General features: G+C 52.0%; 1 protein-coding gene across 1 annotated transcript; it reads left to right on the plus strand.

Annotated features, from left to right (window-relative positions):
* On the plus strand, positions 1-24,574 carry fam217ba (family with sequence similarity 217 member Ba). Its single transcript, XM_072556993.1, has 6 exons — positions 1-163; positions 9,707-9,848; positions 10,813-10,912; positions 13,444-13,515; positions 19,500-19,609; positions 22,477-24,574. The coding sequence occupies exons 1-6, from the start codon at positions 1-3 to the stop codon at positions 23,678-23,680; spliced, it is 1,791 nt and encodes a 596-aa protein (XP_072413094.1). The 3' UTR covers positions 23,681-24,574.
* Positions 24,575-24,870: the final 296 nt, after the last annotated feature.

Consider the following 24,870-nt stretch of genomic DNA (forward strand, 5'->3'; position numbering starts at 1 on the left):
ATGCGAGGGGGACGACAGCAATCCGAGGGTGTTGTTGAGAAGGGGACTACAATTCCCAGCGGGCGGTGCGGAGCGGAGCGGCGGATACTACAACTCCCGGCAGACAATGGGGCCGGGGACTACAACTCCCAGGGGACAGTGCACCGGGGCCTGGTGGTGGGCGGTGAGTATTTCGGGCAGAGTCAGGGTCAGGGGAATGATGGAGTTACCGTCATCGCCATTAAATACCACCGTCTATCAAAGTCCCCGACTTACAGCGTTCAGAAATGTGTATAAGGCCCACTATCACAGGGAGACTGACCTCAGGGTCAGTACTGAGGGAGTGCTGCACTGTCAGAGGGTCAGTGCTGAGGGAGTGCTGCACTGTCAGAGGGTCAGTGCTGAGGGAGTGCTGCACTGTCGGAGGGTTAGTACTGAGGGAGTGCCGCACTGTCGGAGGGTCAGTACTGAGGGAGTGCTGCACTGTCAGAGGGTCAGTACTGAGGGAGTGCTGCACTGTCAGAGGGTCAGTACTGAGAGAGTGCTGCACTGTCAGAGGGTCAGTACTGAGGGAGTGCCGCACTGTCAGAGGGTCAGTACTGAGGGAGTGCTGCACTGTCAGAGGGTCAGTACTGAGGGAGTGCTGCACTGTCAGAGGGTCAGTGCTGAGGGAGTGCTGCACTGTCAGAGGGTCAGTACTGAGGGAGTGCTGCACTGTCAGAGGGTCAGTACTGAGGGAGTGCTGCACTGTCAGAGGGTCAGTACTGAGGGAGTGCTGCACTGTCAGAGGGTCAGTACTGAGGGAGTGCCGCACTGTCAGAGGGTCAGTACTGAGGGAGTCTGCACTGTCAGAGGGTCAGTACTGAGGGAGTGCTGCACTGTCAGAGGGTCAGTACTGAGGGAGTGCCGCACTGTCGGAGGGTCAGTACTGAGGGAGTGCTGCACTGTCAGAGGGTCAGTACTGAGGGAGTGCTGCACTGTCAGAGGGTCAGTACTGAGGGAGTGCTGCACTGTCAGAGGGTCAGTACTGAGGGAGTGCTGCACTGTCAGAGGGTCAGTACTGAGGGAGTGCCGCACTGTCAGAGGGTCAGTACTGAGGGAGTGCCGCACTGTCAGAGGGTCAGTACTGAGGGAGTCTGCACTGTCAGAGGGTCAGTACTGAGGGAGTGCCGCACTGTCGGAGGGTCAGTACTGAGGGAGTCTGCACTGTCAGAGGGTCAGTACTGAGGGAGTCTGCACTGTCAGAGGGTCAGTACTGAGGGAGTGCCGCACTGTCAGAGGGTCAGTACTGAGGGAGTCTGCACTGTCAGAGGGTCAGTACTGAGGGAGTCTGCACTGTCAGAGGGTCAGTACTGAGGGAGTGCCGCACTGTCGGAGGGTCAGTACTGAGGGAGTCTGCACTGTCAGAGGGTCAGTACTGAGGGAGTCTGCACTGTCAGAGGGTCAGTACTGAGGGAGTGCCGCACTGTCAGAGGGTCAGTACTGAGGGAGTCTGCACTGTCGGAGGGTCAGTGCTGAGGGAGTGCCGCACTGTCGGAGGGTCAGTGCTGAGGGAGTGCCGCACTGTCGGAGGGTCAGTGCTGAGGGAGTGCCGCACTGTCGGAGGGTCAGTGCTGAGGGAGTGCCGCACTGTCGGAGGGTCAGTGCTGAGGGAGTGCCGCACTGTCGGAGGGTCAGTGCTGAGGGAGTGCCGCACTGTCAGAGGGTCAGTGCTGAGGGAGTGCCGCACTGTCAGAGGGTCAGTATTGAGGGAGTGCTGCACTGTCGGAGGGTCGGGAGTGCTGCACTGTCGGAGGGTCAGTATTGAGGGAGTGCCGCACTGTCAGAGGGTCAGTATTGAGGGAGTGCCGCACTGTCAGAGGGTCAGTATTGAGGGAGTGCTGCACTGTCGGAGGGTCGGGAGTGCTGCACTGTCGGAGGGTCAGTATTGAGGGAGTGCCGCACTGTCAGAGGGTCAGTATTGAGGGAGTGCCGCACTGTCAGAGGGTCAGTATTGAGGGAGTGCTGCACTGTCGGAGGGTCGGGAGTGCTGCACTGTCGGAGGGTCAGTACTGAGGGAGTGCCGCACTGTCGGAGGGTCAGTACTGAGGGAGTGCCGCACTGTCGGAGGGTCAGTACTGAGGGAGTGCCGCACTGTCGGAGGGTCAGTACTGAGGGAGTGCCGCACTGTCGGAGGGTCAGTGCTGAGGGAGTGCCGCACTGTCAGAGGGTCAGTACTGAGGGAGTCTGCACTGTCAGAGGGTCAGTACTGAGGGAGTGCCGCACTGTCGGAGGGTCAGTGCTGAGGGAGTGCCGCACTGTCGGAGGGTCAGTATTGAGGGAGTGCCGCACTGTCAGAGGGTCAGTATTGAGGGAGTGCCGCACTGTCAGAGGGTCAGTATTGAGGGAGTGCTGCACTGTCGGAGGGTCGGGAGTGCTGCACTGTCGGAGGGTCAGTATTGAGGGAGTGCCGCACTGTCAGAGGGTCAGTATTGAGGGAGTGCCGCACTGTCAGAGGGTCAGTATTGAGGGAGTGCTGCACTGTCGGAGGGTCGGGAGTGCTGCACTGTCGGAGGGTCAGTACTGAGGGAGTGCCGCACTGTCGGAGGGTCAGTACTGAGGGAGTGCCGCACTGTCGGAGGGTCAGTACTGAGGGAGTGCCGCACTGTCGGAGGGTCAGTGCTGAGGGAGTGCCGCACTGTCAGAGGGTCAGTACTGAGGGAGTGCCGCACTGTCAGAAGGTCAGTACTGAGGGAGTGCCGCACTGTCGGAGAGTCAGTACTGAGGGAGTGCCGCACTGTCGGAGGGTCAGTACTGAGGGAGTGCCGCACTGTCGGAGGGTCAGTACTGAGGGTGTGCCGCACTGTCGGAGGGTCGGTACTGAGGGAGTGCTGCACTGTCAGAGGGACAGTGCTGACAGATTGCCGCACTGTCAGAGGGTCAGTACTGAGGGAGTGCTGCACTGTCAGAGGGTCAGTACTGAGGGAGTGCTGCACTGTCGGAGGGTCAGTACTGAGGGAGTGCTGCACTGTCAGAGGGTCAGTACTGAGGGAGTGCTGCACTGTCAGAGGGTCAGTACTGAGGGAGTGCTGCACTGTCAGAGGGTCAGTACTGAGGGAGTGCTGCACTGTCAGAGGGTCAGTACTGAGGGAGTGCTGCACTGTCGGAGGGTCAGTACTGAGGGAGTGCTGCACTGTCGGAGGGTCAGTACTGAGGGAGTGCTGCACTGTCAGAGGGTCAGTACTGAGGGAGTGCTGCACTGTCAGAGGGTCAGTACTGAGGGAGTGCTGCACTGTCAGAGAGTCAGTACTGAGGGAGTGCCGCACTGTCGGAGGGTCAGTACTGAGGGAGTGCCGCACTGTCGGAGGGTCAGTACTGAGGGAGTGCCGCACTGTCGGAGGGTCAGTGCTGAGGGAGTGCCGCACTGTCGGAGGGTCAGTGCTGAGGGAGTGCCGCACTGTCGGAGGGTCAGTGCTGAGGGAGTGCCGCACTGTCGGAGGGTCAGTGCTGAGGGAGTGCCGCACTGTCAGAGGGTCAGTATTGAGGGAGTGCCGCACTGTCAGAGGGTCAGTATTGAGGGAGTGCCGCACAGTCGGAGGGTCAGTGCCGAAGGAGTGCTGCACTGTCAGAGGGTCAGTGCTGAGGGAGTGCCGCACTGTCGGAGGGTCGGGAGTGCTGCACTGTCGGAGGGTCAGTACCGAGGGAGTGCCGCACTGTCGGAGGGTCAGTACTGAGGGAGTGCCGCACTGTCGGAGGGTCAGTGCTGAGGGAGTGCCGCACTGTCGGAGGGTCAGTACTGAGGGAGTGCCGCACTGTCAGAGGGTCAGTACTGACGGAGTGCTGCACTGTCAGAAGGTCAGTACTGAGGGAGTGCCGCACTGTCGGAGAGTCAGTACTGAGGGAGTGCCGCACTGTCGGAGGGTCAGTACTGAGGGAGTGCCGCACTGTCGGAGGGTCAGTACTGAGGGAGTGCCGCCCTGTCGGAGGGTCAGTACTGAGGGAGTGCCGCCCTGTCGGAGGGTCAGTACTGAGGGAGTGCCGCACTGTCGGAGGGTCGGGAGTGCTGCACTGTCGGAGGGTCAGTACTGAGGGAGTGCCGCACTGTCGGAGGGTCAGTACTGAGGGAGTGCCGCACTGTCGGAGGGTCAGTGCTGAGGGAGTGCCGCACTGTCAGAGGGTCAGTACTGAGGGAGTGCCGCCCTGTCGGAGGGTCAGTACTGAGGGAGTGCCGCCCTGTCGGAGGGTCAGTACTGAGGGAGTGCCGCACTGTCAGAGGGTCAGTACTGAGGGAGTGCTGCACTGTCAGAAGGTCAGTACTGAGGGAGTGCCGCACTGTCGGAGAGTCAGTACTGAGGGAGTGCCGCACTGTCGGAGGGTCAGTACTGAGGGAGTGCCGCACTGTCGGAGGGTCAGTACTGAGGGAGTGCCGCCCTGTCGGAGGGTCAGTACTGAGGGAGTGCCGCCCTGTCGGAGGGTCAGTACTGAGGGAGTGCCGCACTGTCGGAGGGTCAGTACTGAGGGAGTGCCGCACTGTCGGAGGGTCAGTGCTGAGGGAGTGCCGCACTGTCAGAGGGTCAGTACTGAGGGAGTGGGCACTGTCAGAGGGTCAGTACTGAGGGAGTGCTGCACTGTCGGAGGGTCAGTACTGAGGGAGTGCCGCACTGTCAGAGGGTCAGTACTGACGGAGTGCTGCACTGTCAGAAGGTCAGTACTGAGGGCGTGCCGCACTGTCGGAGAGTCAGTACTGAGGGAGTGCCGCACTGTCGGAGGGTCAGTACTGAGGGAGTGCCGCACTGTCGGAGGGTCAGTACTGAGGGAGTGCCGCACTGTCGGAGGGTCAGTACTGAGGGAGTGCCGCACTGTCGGAGGGTCAGTACTGAGGGAGTGCCGCACTGTCGGAGGGTCAGTACTGAGGGAGTGCCGCACTGTCGGAGGGTCAGTACTGAGGGAGTGCCGCACTGTCGGAGGGTCAGTACTGAGGGAGTGCTGCACTGTCAGAGGGTCAGTACTGAGGGAGTGGGCACTGTCAGAGGGTCAGTACTGAGGGAGTGGGCACTGTCAGAGGGTCAGTACTGAGGGAGTGCTGCACTGTCGGAGGGTCAGTACTGAGGGAGTGCCGCACTGTCAGAGGGTCAGTACTGACGGAGTGCTGCACTGTCAGAAGGTCAGTACTGAGGGCGTGCCGCACTGTCGGAGAGTCAGTACTGAGGGAGTGCCGCACTGTCGGAGGGTCAGTACTGAGGGAGTGCCGCACTGTCGGAGGGTCAGTACTGAGGGAGTGCCGCACTGTCGGAGGGTCAGTACTGAGGGAGTGCCGCACTGTCGGAGGGTCAGTACTGAGGGAGTGCCGCACTGTCGGAGGGTCAGTACTGAGGGAGTGCCGCACTGTCGGAGGGTCAGTACTGAGGGAGTGCCGCACTGTCGGAGGGTCAGTACTGAGGGAGTGCCGCACTGTCGGAGGGTCAGTACTGAGGGAGTGCCGCACTGTCGGAGGGTCAGTACTGAGGGAGTGCCGCACTGTCAGAGGGTCAGTGCTGAGGGAGTGCCGCACTGTCGGAGGATCAGTACTGAGGGAGTGCTGCACTGTCGGAGGATCAGTGCTGAGGGAGTGCCGCACTGTCGGAGGGTCAGTGCTGAGGGAGTGCCGCACTGTCAGAGGGTCAGTATTGAGGGAGTGCCGCACTGTCAGAGGGTCAGTATTGAGGGAGTGCCGCACAGTCGGAGGGTCAGTGCCGAAGGAGTGCTGCACTGTCAGAGGGTCAGTGCTGAGGGAGTGCCGCACTGTCGGAGGGTCGGGAGTGCTGCACTGTCGGAGGGTCAGTACTGAGGGAGTGCCGCACTGTCGGAGGGTCAGTACTGAGGGAGTGCCGCACTGTCGGAGGGTCAGTGCTGAGGGAGTGCCGCACTGTCAGAGGGTCAGTACTGAGGGAGTGGGCACTGTCAGAGGGTCAGTACTGAGGGAGTGCTGCACTGTCGGAGGGTCAGTACTGAGGGAGTGCCGCACTGTCAGAGGGTCAGTACTGAGGGAGTGCCGCACTGTCGGAGGGTCAGTACTGAGGGAGTGCCGCACTGTCGGAGGGTCAGTACTGAGGGAGTGCCGCCCTGTCGGAGGGTCAGTACTGAGGGAGTGCCGCCCTGTCGGAGGGTCAGTACTGAGGGAGTGCCGCACTGTCGGAGGGTCGGGAGTGCTGCACTGTCGGAGGGTCAGTACTGAGGGAGTGCCGCACTGTCGGAGGGTCAGTACTGAGGGAGTGCCGCACTGTCGGAGGGTCAGTGCTGAGGGAGTGCCGCACTGTCAGAGGGTCAGTACTGAGGGAGTGCCGCCCTGTCGGAGGGTCAGTACTGAGGGAGTGCCGCCCTGTCGGAGGGTCAGTACTGAGGGAGTGCCGCACTGTCAGAGGGTCAGTACTGAGGGAGTGCTGCACTGTCAGAAGGTCAGTACTGAGGGAGTGCCGCACTGTCGGAGAGTCAGTACTGAGGGAGTGCCGCACTGTCGGAGGGTCAGTACTGAGGGAGTGCCGCACTGTCGGAGGGTCAGTACTGAGGGAGTGCCGCCCTGTCGGAGGGTCAGTACTGAGGGAGTGCCGCCCTGTCGGAGGGTCAGTACTGAGGGAGTGCCGCACTGTCGGAGGGTCAGTACTGAGGGAGTGCCGCACTGTCGGAGGGTCAGTGCTGAGGGAGTGCCGCACTGTCAGAGGGTCAGTACTGAGGGAGTGGGCACTGTCAGAGGGTCAGTACTGAGGGAGTGCTGCACTGTCGGAGGGTCAGTACTGAGGGAGTGCCGCACTGTCAGAGGGTCAGTACTGACGGAGTGCTGCACTGTCAGAAGGTCAGTACTGAGGGCGTGCCGCACTGTCGGAGAGTCAGTACTGAGGGAGTGCCGCACTGTCGGAGGGTCAGTACTGAGGGAGTGCTGCACTGTCGGAGGGTCAGTGCCGAAGGTGTGCTGCACTGTCGGAGGGTCAGTGCTGAGGGAGTGCCGCACTGTCAGAGGGTCAGTACTGAGGGAGTGCCGCACTGTCAGAGGGTCAGTACTGAGGGAGTGCCGCACTGTCGGAGGGTCAGTACTGAGGGAGTGCCGCACTGTCGGAGGGTCAGTACTGAGGGAGTGCCGCACTGTCGGAGGGTCAGTACTGAGGGAGTGCCGCACTGTCGGAGGGTCAGTACTGAGGGAGTGCTGCACTGTCAGAGGGTCAGTACTGAGGGAGTGGGCACTGTCAGAGGGTCAGTACTGAGGGAGTGCTGCACTGTCGGAGGGTCAGTACTGAGGGAGTGCCGCACTGTCAGAGGGTCAGTACTGACGGAGTGCTGCACTGTCAGAAGGTCAGTACTGAGGGCGTGCCGCACTGTCGGAGAGTCAGTACTGAGGGAGTACCGCACTGTCGGAGGGTCAGTACTGAGGGAGTGCCGCACTGTCGGAGGGTCAGTACTGAGGGAGTGCCGCACTGTCGGAGGGTCAGTACTGAGGGAGTGCCGCACTGTCGGAGGGTCAGTACTGAGGGAGTGCCGCACTGTCGGAGGGTCAGTACTGAGGGAGTGCCGCACTGTCGGAGGGTCAGTACTGAGGGAGTGCCGCACTGTCGGAGGGTCAGTACTGAGGGAGTGCCGCACTGTCGGAGGGTCAGTGCTGAGGGAGTGCTGCACTGTCGGAGGATCAGTACTGAGGGAGTGCTGCACTGTCGGAGGATCAGTACTGAGGGAGTGCTGCACTGTCGGAGGGTCAGTACTGAGGGAGGGCTGCACTGTCGGAGGGTCAGTACTGAGGGAGTGCCGCACTGTCGGAGGATCAGTACTGAGGGAGTGCCGCACTGTCGGAGGGTCAGTACTGAGGGAGTGCCGCACTGTCGGAGGGTCAGTACTGAGGGAGTGCCGCACTGTCGGAGGGTCAGTACTGAGGGAGTGCCGCACTGTCGGAGGGTCAGTACTGAGGGAGTGCCGCACTGTCGGAGGGTCAGTACTGAGGGAGTGCCGCTCTGTCGGAGGGTCAGTACTGAGGGAGTGCCGCTCTGTCGGAGGGTCAGTACTGAGGGAGTGCCGCACTGTCGGAGGGTCAGTACTGAGGGAGTGCCGCACTGTCGGAGGGTCGGGAGTGCTGCACTGTGGGAGGGTCAGTACTGAGGGAGTGCCGCACTGTCGGAGGGTCAGTACTGAGGGAGTGCCGCACTGTCGGAGGGTCAGTACTGAGGGATTGCCGCACTGTCGGAGGGTCAGTACTGAGGGAGTGCCGCACTGTCGGAGGGTCAGTACTGAGGGAGTACCGCACTGTCGGAGGGTCAGTGCTGAGGGAGTGCCGCACTGTCGGAGGGTCAGTGCTGAGGGAGTGCCGCACTGTCAGAGGGTCAGTATTGAGGGAGTGCTGCACTGTCAGAGGGTCAGTACTGAGGGAGTGCTGCACTGTCGGAGGGTCAGTGCCGAAGGTGTGCTGCACTGTCGGAGGGTCAGTGCTGAGGGAGTGCCGCACTGTCAGAGGGTCAGTACTGAGGGAGTGCCGCACTGTCAGAGGGTCAGTACTGAGGGAGTGCCGCACTGTCAGAGGGTCAGTGCTGAGGGAGCTTTCATTCCAATTGTGGCAAATCGTCCAATTCTATCGCCTGTTCCTCCTCCTCCTCCCCATATCCTCTGATCCCATGTGTCAAAAGTACTTTATGCAGTTCCTTCTTGAAATCATACAATGTTTTTAGCCTCAAGTGCTTTCACTGGTGGTTAATTCCACAGGTTCACACTCTGTGTGAATAATATTTTCCTCCTTTAGGTCCAAGTACACTTTAACCTCAGACAGTGACCCCTGGTTCTAGACTTTCCCGTCATCAGGAATATCCACTGTGTTTCCTCAGTTTGGCATTGACAATGTTTCTATGGGATACGCTTCCCCCTTATTCATCTGAAGTGCATGGTGATCGTCCTAACCAATTCAACCATCCCTGATTTGACAGTGCCCCCGTCCCAAGCATCAATTTGAAGCCTTCGCTGCACTCGCACGTTACAGAAACTGGCCCAACTCATCCGTGACGACCATGTTTCCTGAATTGAACTAGTCCCATTTGCTTGTGTTGGACCCCTATTCCTCTAAACCTTTCCTAACCATGTACCTGTCCAAATATCTTTTAAATGTTGTAATTGTATCTGTGTTTACCTCTCCTTCTGGCAGCTTGATCCATATATGTACCACCCTCTGCATGGAAAAAATGCCCCTCAAGTCTTTGTTTAAATCTTTTCTCTCTCTCACTTTAATCCTATGTCTTCTAGTTTTGAATTCCTCTACCCTGGAGGAAAATACCTTGGCTATTCACCTTATCTATATGCCTCATGATTTTGTAGATTCCTTTAGCTCACCCCTCAGCCTCCTGAGGGAAAAAAAAGTCCCAGTCTCTCCTGAATACTCTTATAATATCCTTGCTAGGAGTAGAAAGCCAAAGCCGCACACAGTATTCCAGGTATTTTGAAGCACAAAGGAGTAACTAGGGCAGATAATGAAACATTGGTTTAAGAATGTAGGTTCACACCAGCATCATAAAGGATTTGGTGAGGTACGGGAGAGACTAAGGGACAGAATTCCAGAGTAGAGGGCTCAGTTAGCTCATGGCATGACTGTTTGAAGGGCAAAATGAATAGGGAGTCTCGAAATCAGGCTATGGATAATGTAGCTGACGTACTGTTGTAAAGAAATTGAATAAGTTTTGGTGAATTTCACTCTGGGTTGTGGGTCATTGTGATTGCTGGTTGCTGACTCTTTGCCATGTTCCCACAGTGAGCTGGAGGATGAGTCCTGATCGATTGCCACACCAGGCATTTTTGACAGTAACGAGTGATGCCTGGGAAACCAAAGGACTGCACAACACAGTCAGAAAACCATTGATCACGAAAGGCTTACCAGCTGGAGATGCAACCAGGTAGGCATTTGTGTAACGTACATGCACTTGACCCCTAGGTGGTGGCACCAATCTAGTTAGATGAGGAGATTCAGGTTGTGTTTCCTGGCCAGTGAGCAGTGCTAAGTAAAAACCATGGTCAGGCATCCCAAAGGATGTCTGCAAAAGGGCTTATGCCCGAAACATCGGTTCTCCTGCTCCTCGGATGCTGCCTGGCCTGCTGTGTTTTTCCAGCACCACATTTTTCAACTCTGGTACTCCAGCATCTGCAGTCCTCACTTTCTCCTCAGACATCCCAAAACCAACTTTGGTCCTGGATTGTGCAGCGTGTCTGTGGGATCTTGTTTGATGTTCCCTTCTCGCGCATGATACAGCGCTCCATTTCAACACTCCACGTGTTGGTGAGCTCCTGTTAATTCGGAATGCAAAGAGCTGCTTGTACTGTCTCTCCACTGTCCACACCCACACTGGCTGTAGTGTACCTCTTTTTCTCTGACCAGTACTGCATACACATGCTACATGTACTGTCCACGACTTACACAGTTAAAATATCTGTCCCGTCTGTCCAACACCGCTGCCTGAATTGTATCTGTCTTACGGGGCTCTGGTGTCTGCAGTATATCTTGAATTTAAACAGCTCCACTGCTTGTACTCACTGTCACACCTTGACAGCACCTGAGCTGTCTTGCTGTCCCAGCCACTTGCATTGTGTGTTTATCCACACTCTGCCCGGACGGTTCGCTGTGTCTCTCTTGCACGTGCTCTGCCCGGACGGTCACTGCGTCTTTTGCACCTGCACTGCTTGTCCCCATCTCCAATGTACCCACCCACACTTTATACTCGTGCTCTACCTTTCCTACTTACTCGGCCTGTCTGCATCACTCACCTGCACGGCCTGCTGTGTCTCCATCTCCCTTGCCCATCATGCTTGTTTTAGCTGTGCCCTGTCTCAGCTACATTAACTATAATTGCTCTTACTTCCTAGGAACAGTAAGATAAAGAATAGTTCACCCAAGGTGAGGAGGATCCAGACCAGATCGCAGGCTTGCAGTTTTAGCATGTTTGATAAGTCACATTTTGAGGAGGTAAGTTTCTATTATTCTATCAGCGTGGGGAGAGTGAGGAGCCAGGCCGTAATTACAGCGCGGGGAGAGACAGGGGCCGAGCCATCATTACAGTGCGGGGAGAGTGAGGGGCCGGGCCGTCATTACAGCGCGGGGAGAGTGAGGGGCCGGGCCGTCATTACAGCGCGGGGAGAGTGAGGGGCCGGGCCGTCATTACAGCGCGGGGAGAGTGAGGGGCCGGGCCGTCATTACGGCGCGGGGAGAGTGAGGGGCCGGGCTGTCATTACGGCGCGGGGAGAGTGAGCGGCCGGGGCCGTCATTACGGCGCGGGGAGAGTGAGGGGCCGGGCCGTCATTACGGCGCTGGGAGAGTGAGGGGCCGGGCCGTCATTACGGCGCTGGGAGAGTGAGGGGCCGGGCCGTCATTTACGGCGCTGGGAGAGTGAGGGGCCGGGCCGTCATTACGGCGCTGGGAGAGTGAGGGGCCCAGGGCGGTTACGGCGCGGGGAGAGTGAGTGGCCGGGCCGTCATTACAGCGCGGGGAGAGTGAGGGGCAGGGCCGTCATTACGGCGCGGGGAGAGTGAGGGGCCGGACTGTCATTACAGCACGGGGTGTGCAGCCCTGGGAGCAGGCCATCATTCCAGCACCATTCGGGATGCAACTATTGTTAAGTATGAAGTACTAATCCCAAAGAAAAACCCGGTTGGAAATTGCTCTCCAGAAATTGGCGGCTCCTTACTTTTTTAACTTGGTACACTATGTCATCAGTTCCTGCCATTGGCCGTCTTAGATTCACTTTCCTTGATGTACTTGCCAACCCAACCTAAGCGGTTCAACTGAAGTTGCCAAGCTTGAGGACCTGAAGACCCTTTCCCATCTACCTTCTGTAGGTCGTTTTGTTGATCACTCTCAGCTCTTCCCATTACTTTCAACATCCATGTCTTGTTGCTAACTATATTTGGGCACATTAACCATCTCCCCCCAAGTATGAAGTTTTAACTGTAATTTTAAGCTTTAGCACTGACGAGAGAATGGCATGATCATTACATACAAAATTCTCACACCCCCTTCCCGTGACATCTGAGAAGGCTGGTTTTTCAGGCCAGCCTGAGAGTAGGTTTTAAATTTGGAAACTTAATGATTTGTCCCCAGCATCGTGAGCTAACACATACAACCATCTTTGTATTTTGTCGGAGATATTGTTTCAGGTTCACTCTCATCAGATGCCCCTACAAATGGAGCCCAGACAGCCAGCAATCCAGACTGTATCTTTTTATGCCTAGAGTTTAAAGAACAGAACTGAAAAGAACAATGCTGTGGACCACAGCGGGTCAGACAGCATCCATGGGGAGACAGTAAGCTAACATTTCGAGTCGACATGACTCATCAGAGCTGAATAAATACTTTTGATCAATCTTCACTGTTGAGGACATCAATAACATTTCAGAGATATTACGTAATTAAGGAGCTCAAGGGGCAGGGAACATCATAGTTGAGGTCATAGAGAATGAAGACATTAACTCTCACCAGAGAAAATGTCCTCGTGAAACTAATGGGGCTTAAGATGGGATGCATTCTAGAGTTTTAAAGGAAATAGCTTGGGGCAGCATGGTGGCTCAATGAGTGTGTGTGTGTGTATCTGAGTGAAAGACAGAGAGACAATACAAGCAGTATGTGAGACAACAGGCAGCATTAGCTGCATTAAACCCACAATGATGTTAGGGAGGGAGTTTCAGGACTTTGACTGTACAGTGATGTATTTCCAAGTCAGGTGAGTAGCTTGAAGGGGAACTTACAGGTGGTGGTGTTCCCAAGTGTCTGCTGCCCTTGTCCTTCTCCGTGGAAATGGTCATGGGTTTGGAAGGTGCTTTGTAAGGAGCTTTTGTAATTTCTGCAGTGTACCTTGTAGACACACTACTGCTACTGAGCATTGGTGGTGGAGGGAGTGACTGTGGATGGGATGCCAATACATTGGGTTACTTTGTCCTGGATAGAATGAATGAGAAACAGAGTACAGTCAGTGTTCCTGCCTGAAATGAACAATATTGCAGGCTGGGTGCATATCTGTTATGGAGGTGCAGTACCAGTGGTGTGTGTGTGGTTTTAAATATTTATTCATGGGATGTGGACATTGCAGGCTAGATCAGCATTTATTGCCCAGAGGGCAGTTAAAAGTTAACCACGTTGCTGAGAGTCTGGAGTCACATGTAGACCAGATATGGATGGCAGTTTCCTTCCCTTCAGGGTATTAATGAGCAAGATGTTTGTTTTTCCAACAATGCAATGGATTCACAGTCACCATTAGTCTCTTAGTTCCAGATTTTTTTAAATTGAATTCAAATTGCACCATCGGCCATGGCAGAATTTGAACCTGGATCCCTAAAACATTGCCAGTGTCTCTGGAGTAATAGTCTAATGATAAGATCACTAGGCCAGTCCCTCCCCATGTGTGACAGACAGAGAGCAAATACGGATAGTGTCTTTGTGAGCACAGGACAGGGAGAACCTTTAGTTTTGTTGAAGAATTAACTTGTGTTTTTCTTTTACTGCAGGTCTCGCATCGAGATTGTGCAACTAAATTAAAGAACCTCTCTTTGGGCCAGAAGGACAGGAATTCAAAGAAGGTGAAGTGTTGTTTCGACCTGTTCCTGTGCACGAGCATGAGCTCCTGTAACAACTCCAAAAGCATTCTTGTACTTTCAGAAATATAATCACCACTTAAGGCAGTTTGTAACTGCATGAACGTTCTTGGGGCGAATGGGATTGGAACGAGTTTATAAGATTTTGACAGATAAGGTAGAAAATGTGCCTTTAGCGAATAGTATAAGGTCGAGGAAACGTAGATTTAAGATGTTGGTGAAGAGATAGTGGGATGTGAGAAAGACCTTTTGAACCCAGTGAGTGGTAATGACCTGGGACTCGCTGTCAGTGTGGGTGGGTGGGAACTGAGATGATGAATGATCATTGGAAGGTGATTGAGAGAAATGAAGCAGTAGAGCAAAGGGAACGGAGTGTCAGAGTAAAACTGATCCGAATGGTCTAAAGGTGCCAGCACTGAGCTGAACGACCTTCTGTGCCAAAGTAACTCTGACACCATGAGCTAACTCCAGGCCCATTCCCTACATTTTGCAACTTCCTCACAAGACACTTTCCACTCCCTTTCATTCATCTTTTTCCCCAGTAACACCTAAGTACCAAGAAAACTATATTGGTCACTTTGAACTCCAGCCACACGATTACTGAGAATACTGTGTGCAGTTCTTGTCTCTACACTGAAGGAAAGATGGGCTTGTATTGGAGTTGGTACAGTGAAGGTTCACTAGATTGGTCCCTGGGATGAGGGGCTTGTCCTATGAGAAGCTGTGTAGATTGGCCAGTTTGCTGATGTGTAGCCGAATGAGAATGGGTCTCATTGAAATATTTCAAACAAGCTTCCAAAGAGGCTTGACGGGATCGATACTAAGAGGTTGCTTGGACCATGCTGAGGAACCCAGAACTTGGGGGTGCAGTCTTGGATACAGGGCTGAGATGGGGAGAGCTTTCTTCACTCAGAGGCTGAGAAACCTTTGTAATTCTGTAAACCCAGAGATTTGCAGTGGCACTGTCATTGAACTCATTAAAGTCTGGGACTGAGAAGGTTTTGGTGCCTTGTGATCATGTTGAGTAACAGAGCAGACTCAACAGGCCAAATGGTCTCCTCCTGCTCCTATTTCCCGTATTCCTTTGATCTTATTTTCTAGCCTAACTTCCTCTTGGAGATGAAAAGACGGTTCGAGATGTGCAGGAAAGAGGTGAAAAAAGTGCACATGGTTTTAAGACCATGAGACATAGGAGCAGAAATTAGGCCATTCAGCCCATCAAGTCTGCTCTGTTATTCAACCAAAAGTCACTAAGGTCTTCCCTTTACTCTCAGACTGTGCCCTCGGGTTCAGGTCTCCAACCAATGTAAACACCTTCCCAACATTCACTCTGTCCAGTGTTCTGTATGTTTCAGTTAGGTCCCCCCATCTTCTAAACTCCATCGAATGATGACCCAGAGTCCTTGAACATTCCTCATACGTTGCGCTTTTCATTCCTGGGTCCATTCTCGTGAACCTCCTCTGAACACGCTCCAGGGTCTGTACATCCTTCCTGAGATATGGGGCCAAAACCACACACAATATTCCAAATGTGGCATGAACAGAGCCTTATAGAGCCTTAGAAATACATCCCTGCTTTTATATTCAAGTTCTCTTGAAATAAATGCCAACGTTGCATTTGCCTTCCTAATGGCTGATTCAATCTGCAAATTTACCTTGAGAGAATCCTGGACTAGAACTCCCAAGTCTCTTTGCACTTCAGACTTCTGAATGTTTCCCCCATTTAGAAAACAGTCCATGTTTCTGTTCTTGCAACCGAAGCGCATGATTGCACACTTTCCCACAATGAACTCCATCTGCCACTACTTTGCCCACTCTCCTAACCTGTCCAAATCTTTCTGCAGTCTCTCCGCCTCCTCATTGCTATTTGTCCCTCTACCTATCTACATAACGTCTGTAAACGTACCCAAAATGGCCTCAGTTCCTTCATCTAGATCATTAAGGTAGAACAGTGAAAAGTTGTGGTCCCAACATTGAGCCTCGAGGCAGGCTGCCATCCTGAGAAGGACCCTTTTATCCCCACTGTCTGCTACACCCACACTGTAGGTGGTGTGAGAGAGAGATATGGAGACAATACTTTTGGTGTGTTAATGAGGGATGGAGGCAGCACGAGCAGTCGAGGTGAATGGCAGGACAGTACAGAGATGGGGAGACAATATGGATCGTCTGGGTGTATGAATGTATGAAAAGGCCATTCGGCCCTTTTGAGGCTGCTCCTCCATTCAGTAAGGTCACAGCTGATCGGACTTTAATCTCAACTCTACATTCCTGCAGATCCCTGATAACCTTTGGTAATTAAAAATCTATTTGCCTCTGCCTTAAAACTATTTAAAGATTCTGCATCCATTGCCTTTTGAGAAGGGGCGTTTCAAAGACAATGGATTAAGTGGAGAGGGGGTACAGGCATTGTTAGTGTGTGAATTGAAGAGCAATTACAGGCAGAGAAAATGTATCCGAAACGGACAGTGACAGAACAGACAGTACAGTAGAGTGTGAGAGGGATCAAGAGGTAGACAGTCTGGGTATGAGAAATGGAGAGACAGTTCGGGTAGGGAGAGAGTAAGTAGGTGGGGCGACAGGGCATTCATGGTTAGAAAGATGAAAGGACAATTTCGGGCAGAGTTTGTGTGAGAAAGAAAGAACTGTAAGAATAGTACTATATCAAAAGCTGTTGTGGAAAATATATCCAAGACTGAGACAGATTTTTGATCAGTAAGGGAAAAGGAAAGTTATAGAGAAAAAGCAGGAAAGAGGAGTTGAGGATTATCAGATCAGTCATGATTTTACCGAATGACAGAGTGCACTCGATGGGCTGAATGGCCTACTTCTCCTGTCTCATGGTCTTAGGTATTGGTGAGACCACATTTTGAATATCGAGTACAATCTGGGTTTCAGTCTTTTAAGAAAAGCTGTAAATGTACTGGCAGAGGTTGAGAGGACGTTTTCTAGATTAGTAGATTGGATAGGATGGGTTTGTTTCCACTGGAGTTGGGAAGAATGAAAGGTGGAGGTGTGGAAAAAGCAGGAAGAGAGAATGTAAACGGGTGGAAGTCAGGAAAGATTCAATAGCAAAAGAGTTGGCAGAGTTGAGCCCAAGAGAGTGGTAATGGGATGATTAGAAAAATCAAGAGATGTGTCTGGAGGCGATGTGATGATGAAAAGGAACATCTGAAAGTGAAAAGAGAAGACAAGTGAGAGTTAAATTGAAGCTTGTGCATAAAGAAAAAAACAAAATTGGGCCAGAGATGATGGGTTTTGAAGGCTGTGAAGTGATTTGAAATTTAAGATCATGTTCAATGCGTCAAACTTCATTGGAACTGCAGCCTGCTGAGGACCGAGGTCAGTGTGAGAGCAAGGTGGAAAATTAAAACGATCGTTTGGAGTGTCAGCTCCCTGGAATGTAGGATCCAGCAAACTCTCATCCTTCCTGATGGTCGACAGTGACTGAAACTCTGAAATCCTGAGCTCAAAATTTCTTGAAGCTCCCTGAGATTATGTCCCCCTGGTTCTAAACTCACCATCCAGTGTAAACATCCAAAAAACATCCACCCCATCATACCCTGGAAGGATGTTGTAAGTTTCAATGAGATCGCTCTGATGCTTCCCAACTCGGAAGCCTACAACCCCAGTTTCCTCAAAACACCATCCTGACATGCCAGGGATTAATCTGGAGGACCTCTGTTACACTCTGCCGATGGCAAGTATATCTTTCCTTGGATAAGGAAGGCAGTACTGTGCACAATATGACAAGTGAGGTCTAAATTGCAGCAAGATATTTTTACTTATGTCGTCAGATAGAATTAGGGAGTATGCAGTCTGGAAACAGACTCTTCAGTCCAACTCCTCCCTGCCAACCAGACATCTCAATCTGACCTATTCCCATTTGCCAGATTTGGCCCATAACCCTCTCAACCCTTTCCTACCCATGAACCCCTTCAGATGCCTTTAAACTGTTGCAATTGTACCAGTGTCCACCATTTCCTCTGGCATCTTGTTCCATGCATGTACCACCCTCTGGATGATAAAGTTGCCCCTCTGCTAACAATTAAAGTAATCGTACCTTATATCTTTCTTATTGATTATTCCAACTACCTGCTCGCTTCTCGTGACTTATGAACGGGGTCTCTTTGGACGCCAAGACTTCCCAACTCTCCCTCTTTTTAAAAGGAGTCTTTCAGTTTTTTTTTCTACCACAGTGGACCAACTTCCCTCTTACCAACGCTGTATTCCATCTGCTGTGTTGGAGCTGTTTGTTGACAGGATCATTGTCAGTTTGATACCTTCCTGCACTCCCCTCACAGGTTTAATTACCACTTAGCGTTATGGCATGAACAACTTGGGAATGGATACCATTCTGATGTCTGCTCACAAGTCAACTTGTATGCAAGTATGAAGACATTACAAAACAATGGAAAGCAGCCATTTGTAGGGACAGGAAAAGTTCGTACGTCAGGTCTTTAAAATTACAGCCCTGTGTGAGGTCCTGTTTGTAATTCTGAATGTTCATAAATTGGGGACCTGCTGTAGATTATGAACAGTTGTGTTTCAGCAATGATCCACTAGCAACAGCCTGCCAATTTGAGAATGATCTGTTTATTTTGACATTCTGCTTTCTGTCTGACCAGTTCTCAATCCATACTAGTATATTTCCCCCAATTCATAGAATCCCGACAGTGCGGAAAGAAGTCATTCAGCCCATCAAATTTGTCCTGATCCTCCAAAGGACATCCCACCTAGATCCACCCTATCCCTGTAACCTCGCATTTCCCGTGGCAAATCCACATAACCTGCACGTCTTTGGATTGAGAGGAAGCCAGAGCGCCCAGAGGAAACCCACACTGACACAGGGTTGGAGGGGGAATGTGTAAACTTCACACAGATAGTCACCTGAGGCTGGAATTGAACCTGACTCCCTGGTGCTGTGAGGCAGCAGTGCTAACCACTGAGCCACCGTGCCGCCCAAATTGCAAGCTCTACTTTCATTCATTAACCTCCCATGTGGGATGTTATCCAAAACATTCTGAAAATCCAAGACCCCACATCTATTGGTTCTTCATCAATTTTACACACAACATCCTCAAAAAAAACTCCATCAGGTTTGTCAAACATAATTTCCCTTTCATGTTCACTTTGCTGCCTCCTTTTCGAAGTGTCCAGTTATCAAATTCTTTAAAACAGATTAGTCACATTTTTCTCTTTCTAAAATCTAGTTAGTATCTTGTTTAAACTATTAATTCTATCTCAGTCTTTAAACCTGCCCTGCACTAATACTCTGTTAAATCTATATCTTGTAATAGCGATTGCGATTGAATTTTAAAATTTATTAGCACTTAACTGAGCTAAGTGCCTGGCTGCACACTCTCATCCTCTGTTGTTCTCAAAGACCAAGGCTCCCTCTGTTCCTGAAACTTCCTACCCAGAGTTCTCTGCAACTGGAACAAAGTTCCAATGTTGATACTCCAACGCTCAAGATAAAAGTTGATGGATTCGACTTCTCAAACTTCTTATTGGTAGCTGCTCACTAGCTTTTAGTGATATCTGTACTCAAATCCCTAATCCTCTCCAGCATCTCACCACTTGCAAAATACTTTATTCTGTTCGAGTCCTCAGAATTCTCTACATTGAATTCCAGCTGTCATCATTTTACTAAGTCACACCAGCTGCATTTACTGAGCCACATAACCTTTCATTAGCAAACCTGGACATTTGGTCTTTTATCACTTCCCTGAGAAGGAATAAATATGATGAAAAGCTGAGAATGTGTTCCAAAGGAAGCCTCTACTCCTCATGTTTATGTGTTCCTCGTTATTACCTGCAGTGTTTTCACGACCACTTTGAAGTGGAGAGAATTCACCACTGTCGAACTCCATGCAGTTACTTTAGGAATCCAGTTCCCAAGATCCTGATTTTTCTCTTGGTGGTTGTGTTGGGAATGTCAGAGGTATCACGGATCCCATGCTGTTTTGTAGATTACCAGAAACACGTCGAGCCCAGGCAGGAAGGGCGTGTCTCTACTCCGACCAAACAGCTCTGTTCAGAAGAAGGAGATGAGTGATTATTCGACTGAGAGTTGTCCGAGGTAAGTCACTTTGTATAAACTCCCTGCAATCCCCACAACTCCATGAACTTGCGGGATTCACAATTCACAGATCCTACCTTTTTTTACTGCTCTGGTTGCCCCTTCACCGTTTTGTATCCATGCGACCACTGTCCCTTTAATCCCCTAAACTGTAATTTTGCTTTCCATATAGCCCAGACTCAGTTGGTAGCAGCAAAATGTGCTGCTTAAGTTCCGAGCTGCCAACTAACTGATATTCCTGATGTAAATACAAGCTGTGTGTCAGTGCCAGAGGTTAGTGTTTCCAGCTACTGCAGCAATCAATCCAGAACATGGACTGCAGGCAAGACAAGATTCCACCCCCCCCCCCCCCCCCCCACCCCCAGATCAGGATCTCCAATGTTTGACCAAAGAGAGGGAATGCTAGGTGCAGTTCTAGTTCAGACTGTCACTCTGTCAGACACAAAGAGTCTTTGAGTTGCATATTCTGGTTTTCTTTTCTCCCCAGTACAAGTACTTCTGTTCAGAAAAGCAGTTCCAAATTCAGATCGTGTTGGCTTTCTGCTGGTACTGAGCTCACACATCTGCTATCCTCCACACAGCTGACCTGCTAATATGACCACAACCTTCAGGCTCTGATTAATATAGGGAGTTAACTCTCCCCATAGTTGGCAGCTGCTCCTCTTCCAGTGAGGGTATACTTGCAGCTTTACCCCCTGTTGCTCCTATTTTAGGATGTGACCTAATGTTTCTGCTGCTGTTCAGGATCTCCTGTATACTTGTATGTTCGAAAGAAATTCGAGGGAACCTCTGCCTGTGCCTTATTGTAAACTTTGCAAGAATCTGATGATAGGGACAGCGTAACTGACCATTTAGAGTCATAGAGCACGGAAACAGACCCTTCGGTCCAACCAGCCCATGCTGACCATAATCCCAAACTAAACTAGTCCCATCTGCCTGTGTTTGGGCCATATCAAAACCTTTCCTATTCATGTACAGAGGAACCTCGATTATCCAAATATTGGATTATCCGGAGAAGATCTCGAGATCCTGATAGAAACATTACATCAAAGAGGTGTTTCCAACAATGATCGCAACTTTTGTTTACAGTAATCAAAAACTATCTCAGCTTACTGAAATGCTGCTGAGAACAGTCCTGGACATCAATAGGAGCCCAGGCACTGGACTGACTGCACGCTCTCTTTCTCTCCCCACACTTTCCCTGAAGTTCTACACAAGGATGTACCCTAAACCCCCCCTTTCCCACATAATCTCTCCAACATTGTCCTGGAGTGTAAAGGTGGAACCGGTCAAAGAGTTACAGTAAAAAGTGTGTGTATGTATGTATGTGTGTGTGTGTGTATGTTCTATTTGGAGACTCACCCCACTACCCCCCGTCCACCCCCACCCCCAAAGGCAGCAGTAGTCTTACTGTAGTCTGGCTGTCTGGGGTCGGGGGGGGAAGTGGGAGGAGGTGGTAAGAGTGGCCAGATTGGACTGGGGGTGATGTCACAGAGGGGGGGGGGAGGTGGTGGGGCAGGCAATGTTGAGGGTGGACGGGGGTGGTGACAGTGTTGGACAGGGTGCTGGCAAATTGGGGGGTGGGTGGGGTTAGGGGACAGGGAGTGGGGGTGGGGACGGAAGGGGGCTGTGTTGGACAGGAGTTGGGGTGTGGTGGGGCGGGGGCTCCCCCGCAATGTCCTGATGCCTCATCTCCTGAACGGGGAGCAGACTGAAAAAAACTCCGAGCCCCAGAGGAGAGGCATTGAATCAATTATCCGAATGAAATAGTGCCCGCCCATCTTGTTCGGATAATCGAGGTTCCTTTGTACTTATTTAAATGCTTTTTAAATATTTTAACTGTTCCCAGTTCATTCCACATACAAACCACTCTCTGTGTAGAGAGAAAAAAAAGTTACTCCTCCTGTCTTTTTTTTAAAAAAAAACTTCTTCCTTTTATTTTAAAAGTATGCCTTCCAGTCTTGAAATCCCCCACTCCAGGGAAAGGACACCTGCTGGTCATCTTATCTATGCCCCTCGTGATTTTATAAATCTCTATAAGTTCACCCCTCAAACGCCTGTGCTCCAGTGAAAAGGTCCCAACCTATCCAGCCTCTCCTTATAACTCAAACCCTTCATTCCTGGCAGCACCCTGGTAAATCTCTTCTGAATCCTCTCCAGTTTAATAATATCCTTCCTATAACAGAGCGACTAGAACTGCACACTGTATTCCAGAAGAGGCCTCCCCAACGCCCTATACATTCCCAACATAATGCCCTAACTCCTACACTCAGTGGTCTGAGCAATAAAGGCAAGCATGATAACCACCTTCTTAACCACCCTGTCTACATTTGATGAAAACTTCAAAGAATTATGTACCGAAACCCCTCTGTGTTATACAACACTGCCTACTTTTAATTGTATAAATTCTGCCCATGTTTGTTTTTCCAAAATGCAACACCTTGCACTTATCCAAGTTGAACACCATCTGCCCCTCCTCAGCCCATTGACCCAATTGATCAAGATGTCTTTGTAACCTTAGATAATCTTTTGGATGGTGCTGAACTGACACCAGACTGTGCCAACATGGATTTCTGATGGGTTAGTGGGAATTGGGTCACCCTGGCTGTGCAGGTGGAGGATCTTTCCCCGCACTCCAAGCTGAGTACATGGGGGTCTGGTCTCTTTCCTCTAACCCCTCCCTTGACCTGCCCAAATAGGATTGGGGGAGGGAGTGGGGGGGGGTGGCTAAGGATCAAATTTGGAATTGCTGTGTGTATGGTTATAAATGGGAAGCTTCAGTTTGTTCCTTTGTTTGTTTTGGAATAAATGCTGTACAGAGTGTGGAGCAGAGCTCTGAATCCTCCCTCAATACCTTTTGTTGGCAGGAATGCCAAGTCCGCGTCGAGTTTGAAGCAGCTGCCGAGATCGTCGGCCTCCTTCAGGAAGCTGCTGAAGGTCTCCATGGCAGCCAGAGAGTCTCCCTCCAATCTCCGACCTGTTACACCGACCGTGCCAGTGGACTGCACGCTGCTGGGTGACCCAGCGTTGGACACAGATGGGTCCAACCAGCAGCCGAGCACCTACTGCCGTAACGCCGTTGGCTGTTCTCCGACAAACCCACTGCTGCAGAGCTTCGAATTACCAGTAGCTGCCCCGGATGAGGACAGCGCCAGTGATCTCTCTGATTCTGAGAGGATTCCTTTAGTCTCCAGCCCTTGCAGGCCTCCAGACCTGAACCTGCGGGCCGAAGTGATCGCCCCGGCTGAGCTGACTCAGACTTGCGGCTGTGTGGAGTTTAGCTTCCCGGATTTCCTGCCCGAGCCGTACGCCAGCTGGAACCTGCGGGAGCTCTCGCTGCTGGTCCACAGCAGCAGCAGCAGCAGCAACGTGAGGAGCCCTGTCACTGCCCAGCCCCTGGGGCTTTTGGAGAGCTTTGTGGGCCGACTCCTCAAGCTGGAATGGCTGCAGCTGAAGACGGAGCAGGCAGAGAGGAGCAGGTTCACCCGGCCGCGCTCCAACACTGCTGCTGGGAGCTGTAACCCCACTCGCCATCCCGGGAGAGGCAGGAGAGCCTGCCTGATGGTTAACAAGGGTCCCAGCAGCCCAGGGGACCCAGCCATTGGACTGATGGGCAGTGCTGCCAGTACCTGCAGTCACTGCCGGTTACAGTACCCCTACTGCAATGGCACCTGCCGTCCCTCGGCATTCCAACACTTCTCCCGCAATGCCAGCGCAAAGCCACGTGGCACGGACCCCCAGCTGGGAGGGGGTGGTCCGCCCAGAGCAAGGGCCGTCCTCAGCCCCAAGGAGGTGGTGTTTGGAAAGGGACCTTCAGAAACCACCCGCTTGGGCCGCAGCTCGGCAGCGAAGGGGGGGAAACAGCCCCCACACGCGCAGCGATGCCCTCCTCCCTGCTCATGGCACAGTTCCTCTGCCTCCCTCAGAAGACTGTGTATGATCCATCAGGGGGCAGTGGGGAGCAGAGAGCAGAGCTTTGTGGGGGAGGAAGATTTCATTTTGGATGACAAGTCCCAGAGGATTAGTAACTCTGTTGGAAAGGGGAAGCGACTGCATAGACGCCCAAAATAGAGGAGAGGTGCTGAGATGGGGAGAGGCCGGAGCTCTCCACACCAGCAGCATCTATTGTTTTAGATGTGGCACCTTCTTCAGTCTCCTTTTTTTATATTAAACCACTATCCCCCTGTACACGTCACCGTCTCTTCCCCCACACCCTGCATGTGAACTGCACTCCCACATGCATCTCTGACCTCCCCCTACATGGGCTACTCAATGTAGCACTTGCCACTATCCCCTGGCACAGTTCAATGGTGGGCTGTCAATGCACGTTCCTCGACCCAAGACCAGGTGCTACCCTGTCATAAGGCATCTCCTCCAGTTGTACACTCCCAATTTCCCCAAGCTGTTTGCTTGGTAGCTGTGCAATGTGCAGGAGTGTAGTTTGGTCACTCTGCATCAGGACTGTTGCTGGACGTTGCGGATGGAGCAGGGTACATTAGCAAGCTGCAGTCAGACCACTGAATGAATGAATATGCAGACAAAATGTGGATTCCGAATGCTTGGAGCCTGGAGAGGGTGAAGTTTGTTCATGGATGCTGGGCACAGAAAAAGCACTGTACACAGGCCAACATAATTGTCAGACTGATCTCTTCTATCTCCACCTTTTCAACACTTCATTGGCAATGTTTCTTGATATGGTGTAATTTGTGTGTTATTTCTTGAGCTTTCCCAGCCCCTACACTTCAGGACGCAAGTGAAGATTGAGAATGGATGTGGCTACCTTGCTGTTTTATAAATTTCATTCTTGCCTGCTCCTATTAATAAAAAGTGATTCCAGACAAACCTGCCCGATGGCTGCTCCACATCTCAAAGTGTACAACAGTTTCTGTAGTTGTCAACAAATCTAAAACATGATTGGACATGCTCAGGACAAGAAAATAAAGATATTGCAGTGTAAAAATAAAATGACATGCTCAGGACAGTCTCCTTTTCTTGAAAGGCATCCTGCACTACCCCTATATCCCATTGAAATTGTCTGGCTCTGCCCCGAAATCCCATTGAAATTGTCCGGCTCTGCCCCTATATCCCATTGATCCTCTCCGGCTCCGCCCCTCTATCTCATTGATCCTGTCCAACACCACCCCTGTATCCCATTGATCCTGTCTGGCTTTGTTCCTGTATCCCATTGATCCTGTCTAACACAGCCCCTGTATCCTATTGATCCTGTCTAACACAGCCCCTGTATCCCATTGATCCTGTCC

The sequence above is a fragment of the Chiloscyllium punctatum genome, chromosome 37 (assembly GCF_047496795.1).
Source record: "Chiloscyllium punctatum isolate Juve2018m chromosome 37, sChiPun1.3, whole genome shotgun sequence".
Classification (NCBI taxonomy): Eukaryota; Metazoa; Chordata; class Chondrichthyes; order Orectolobiformes; family Hemiscylliidae; genus Chiloscyllium; species Chiloscyllium punctatum.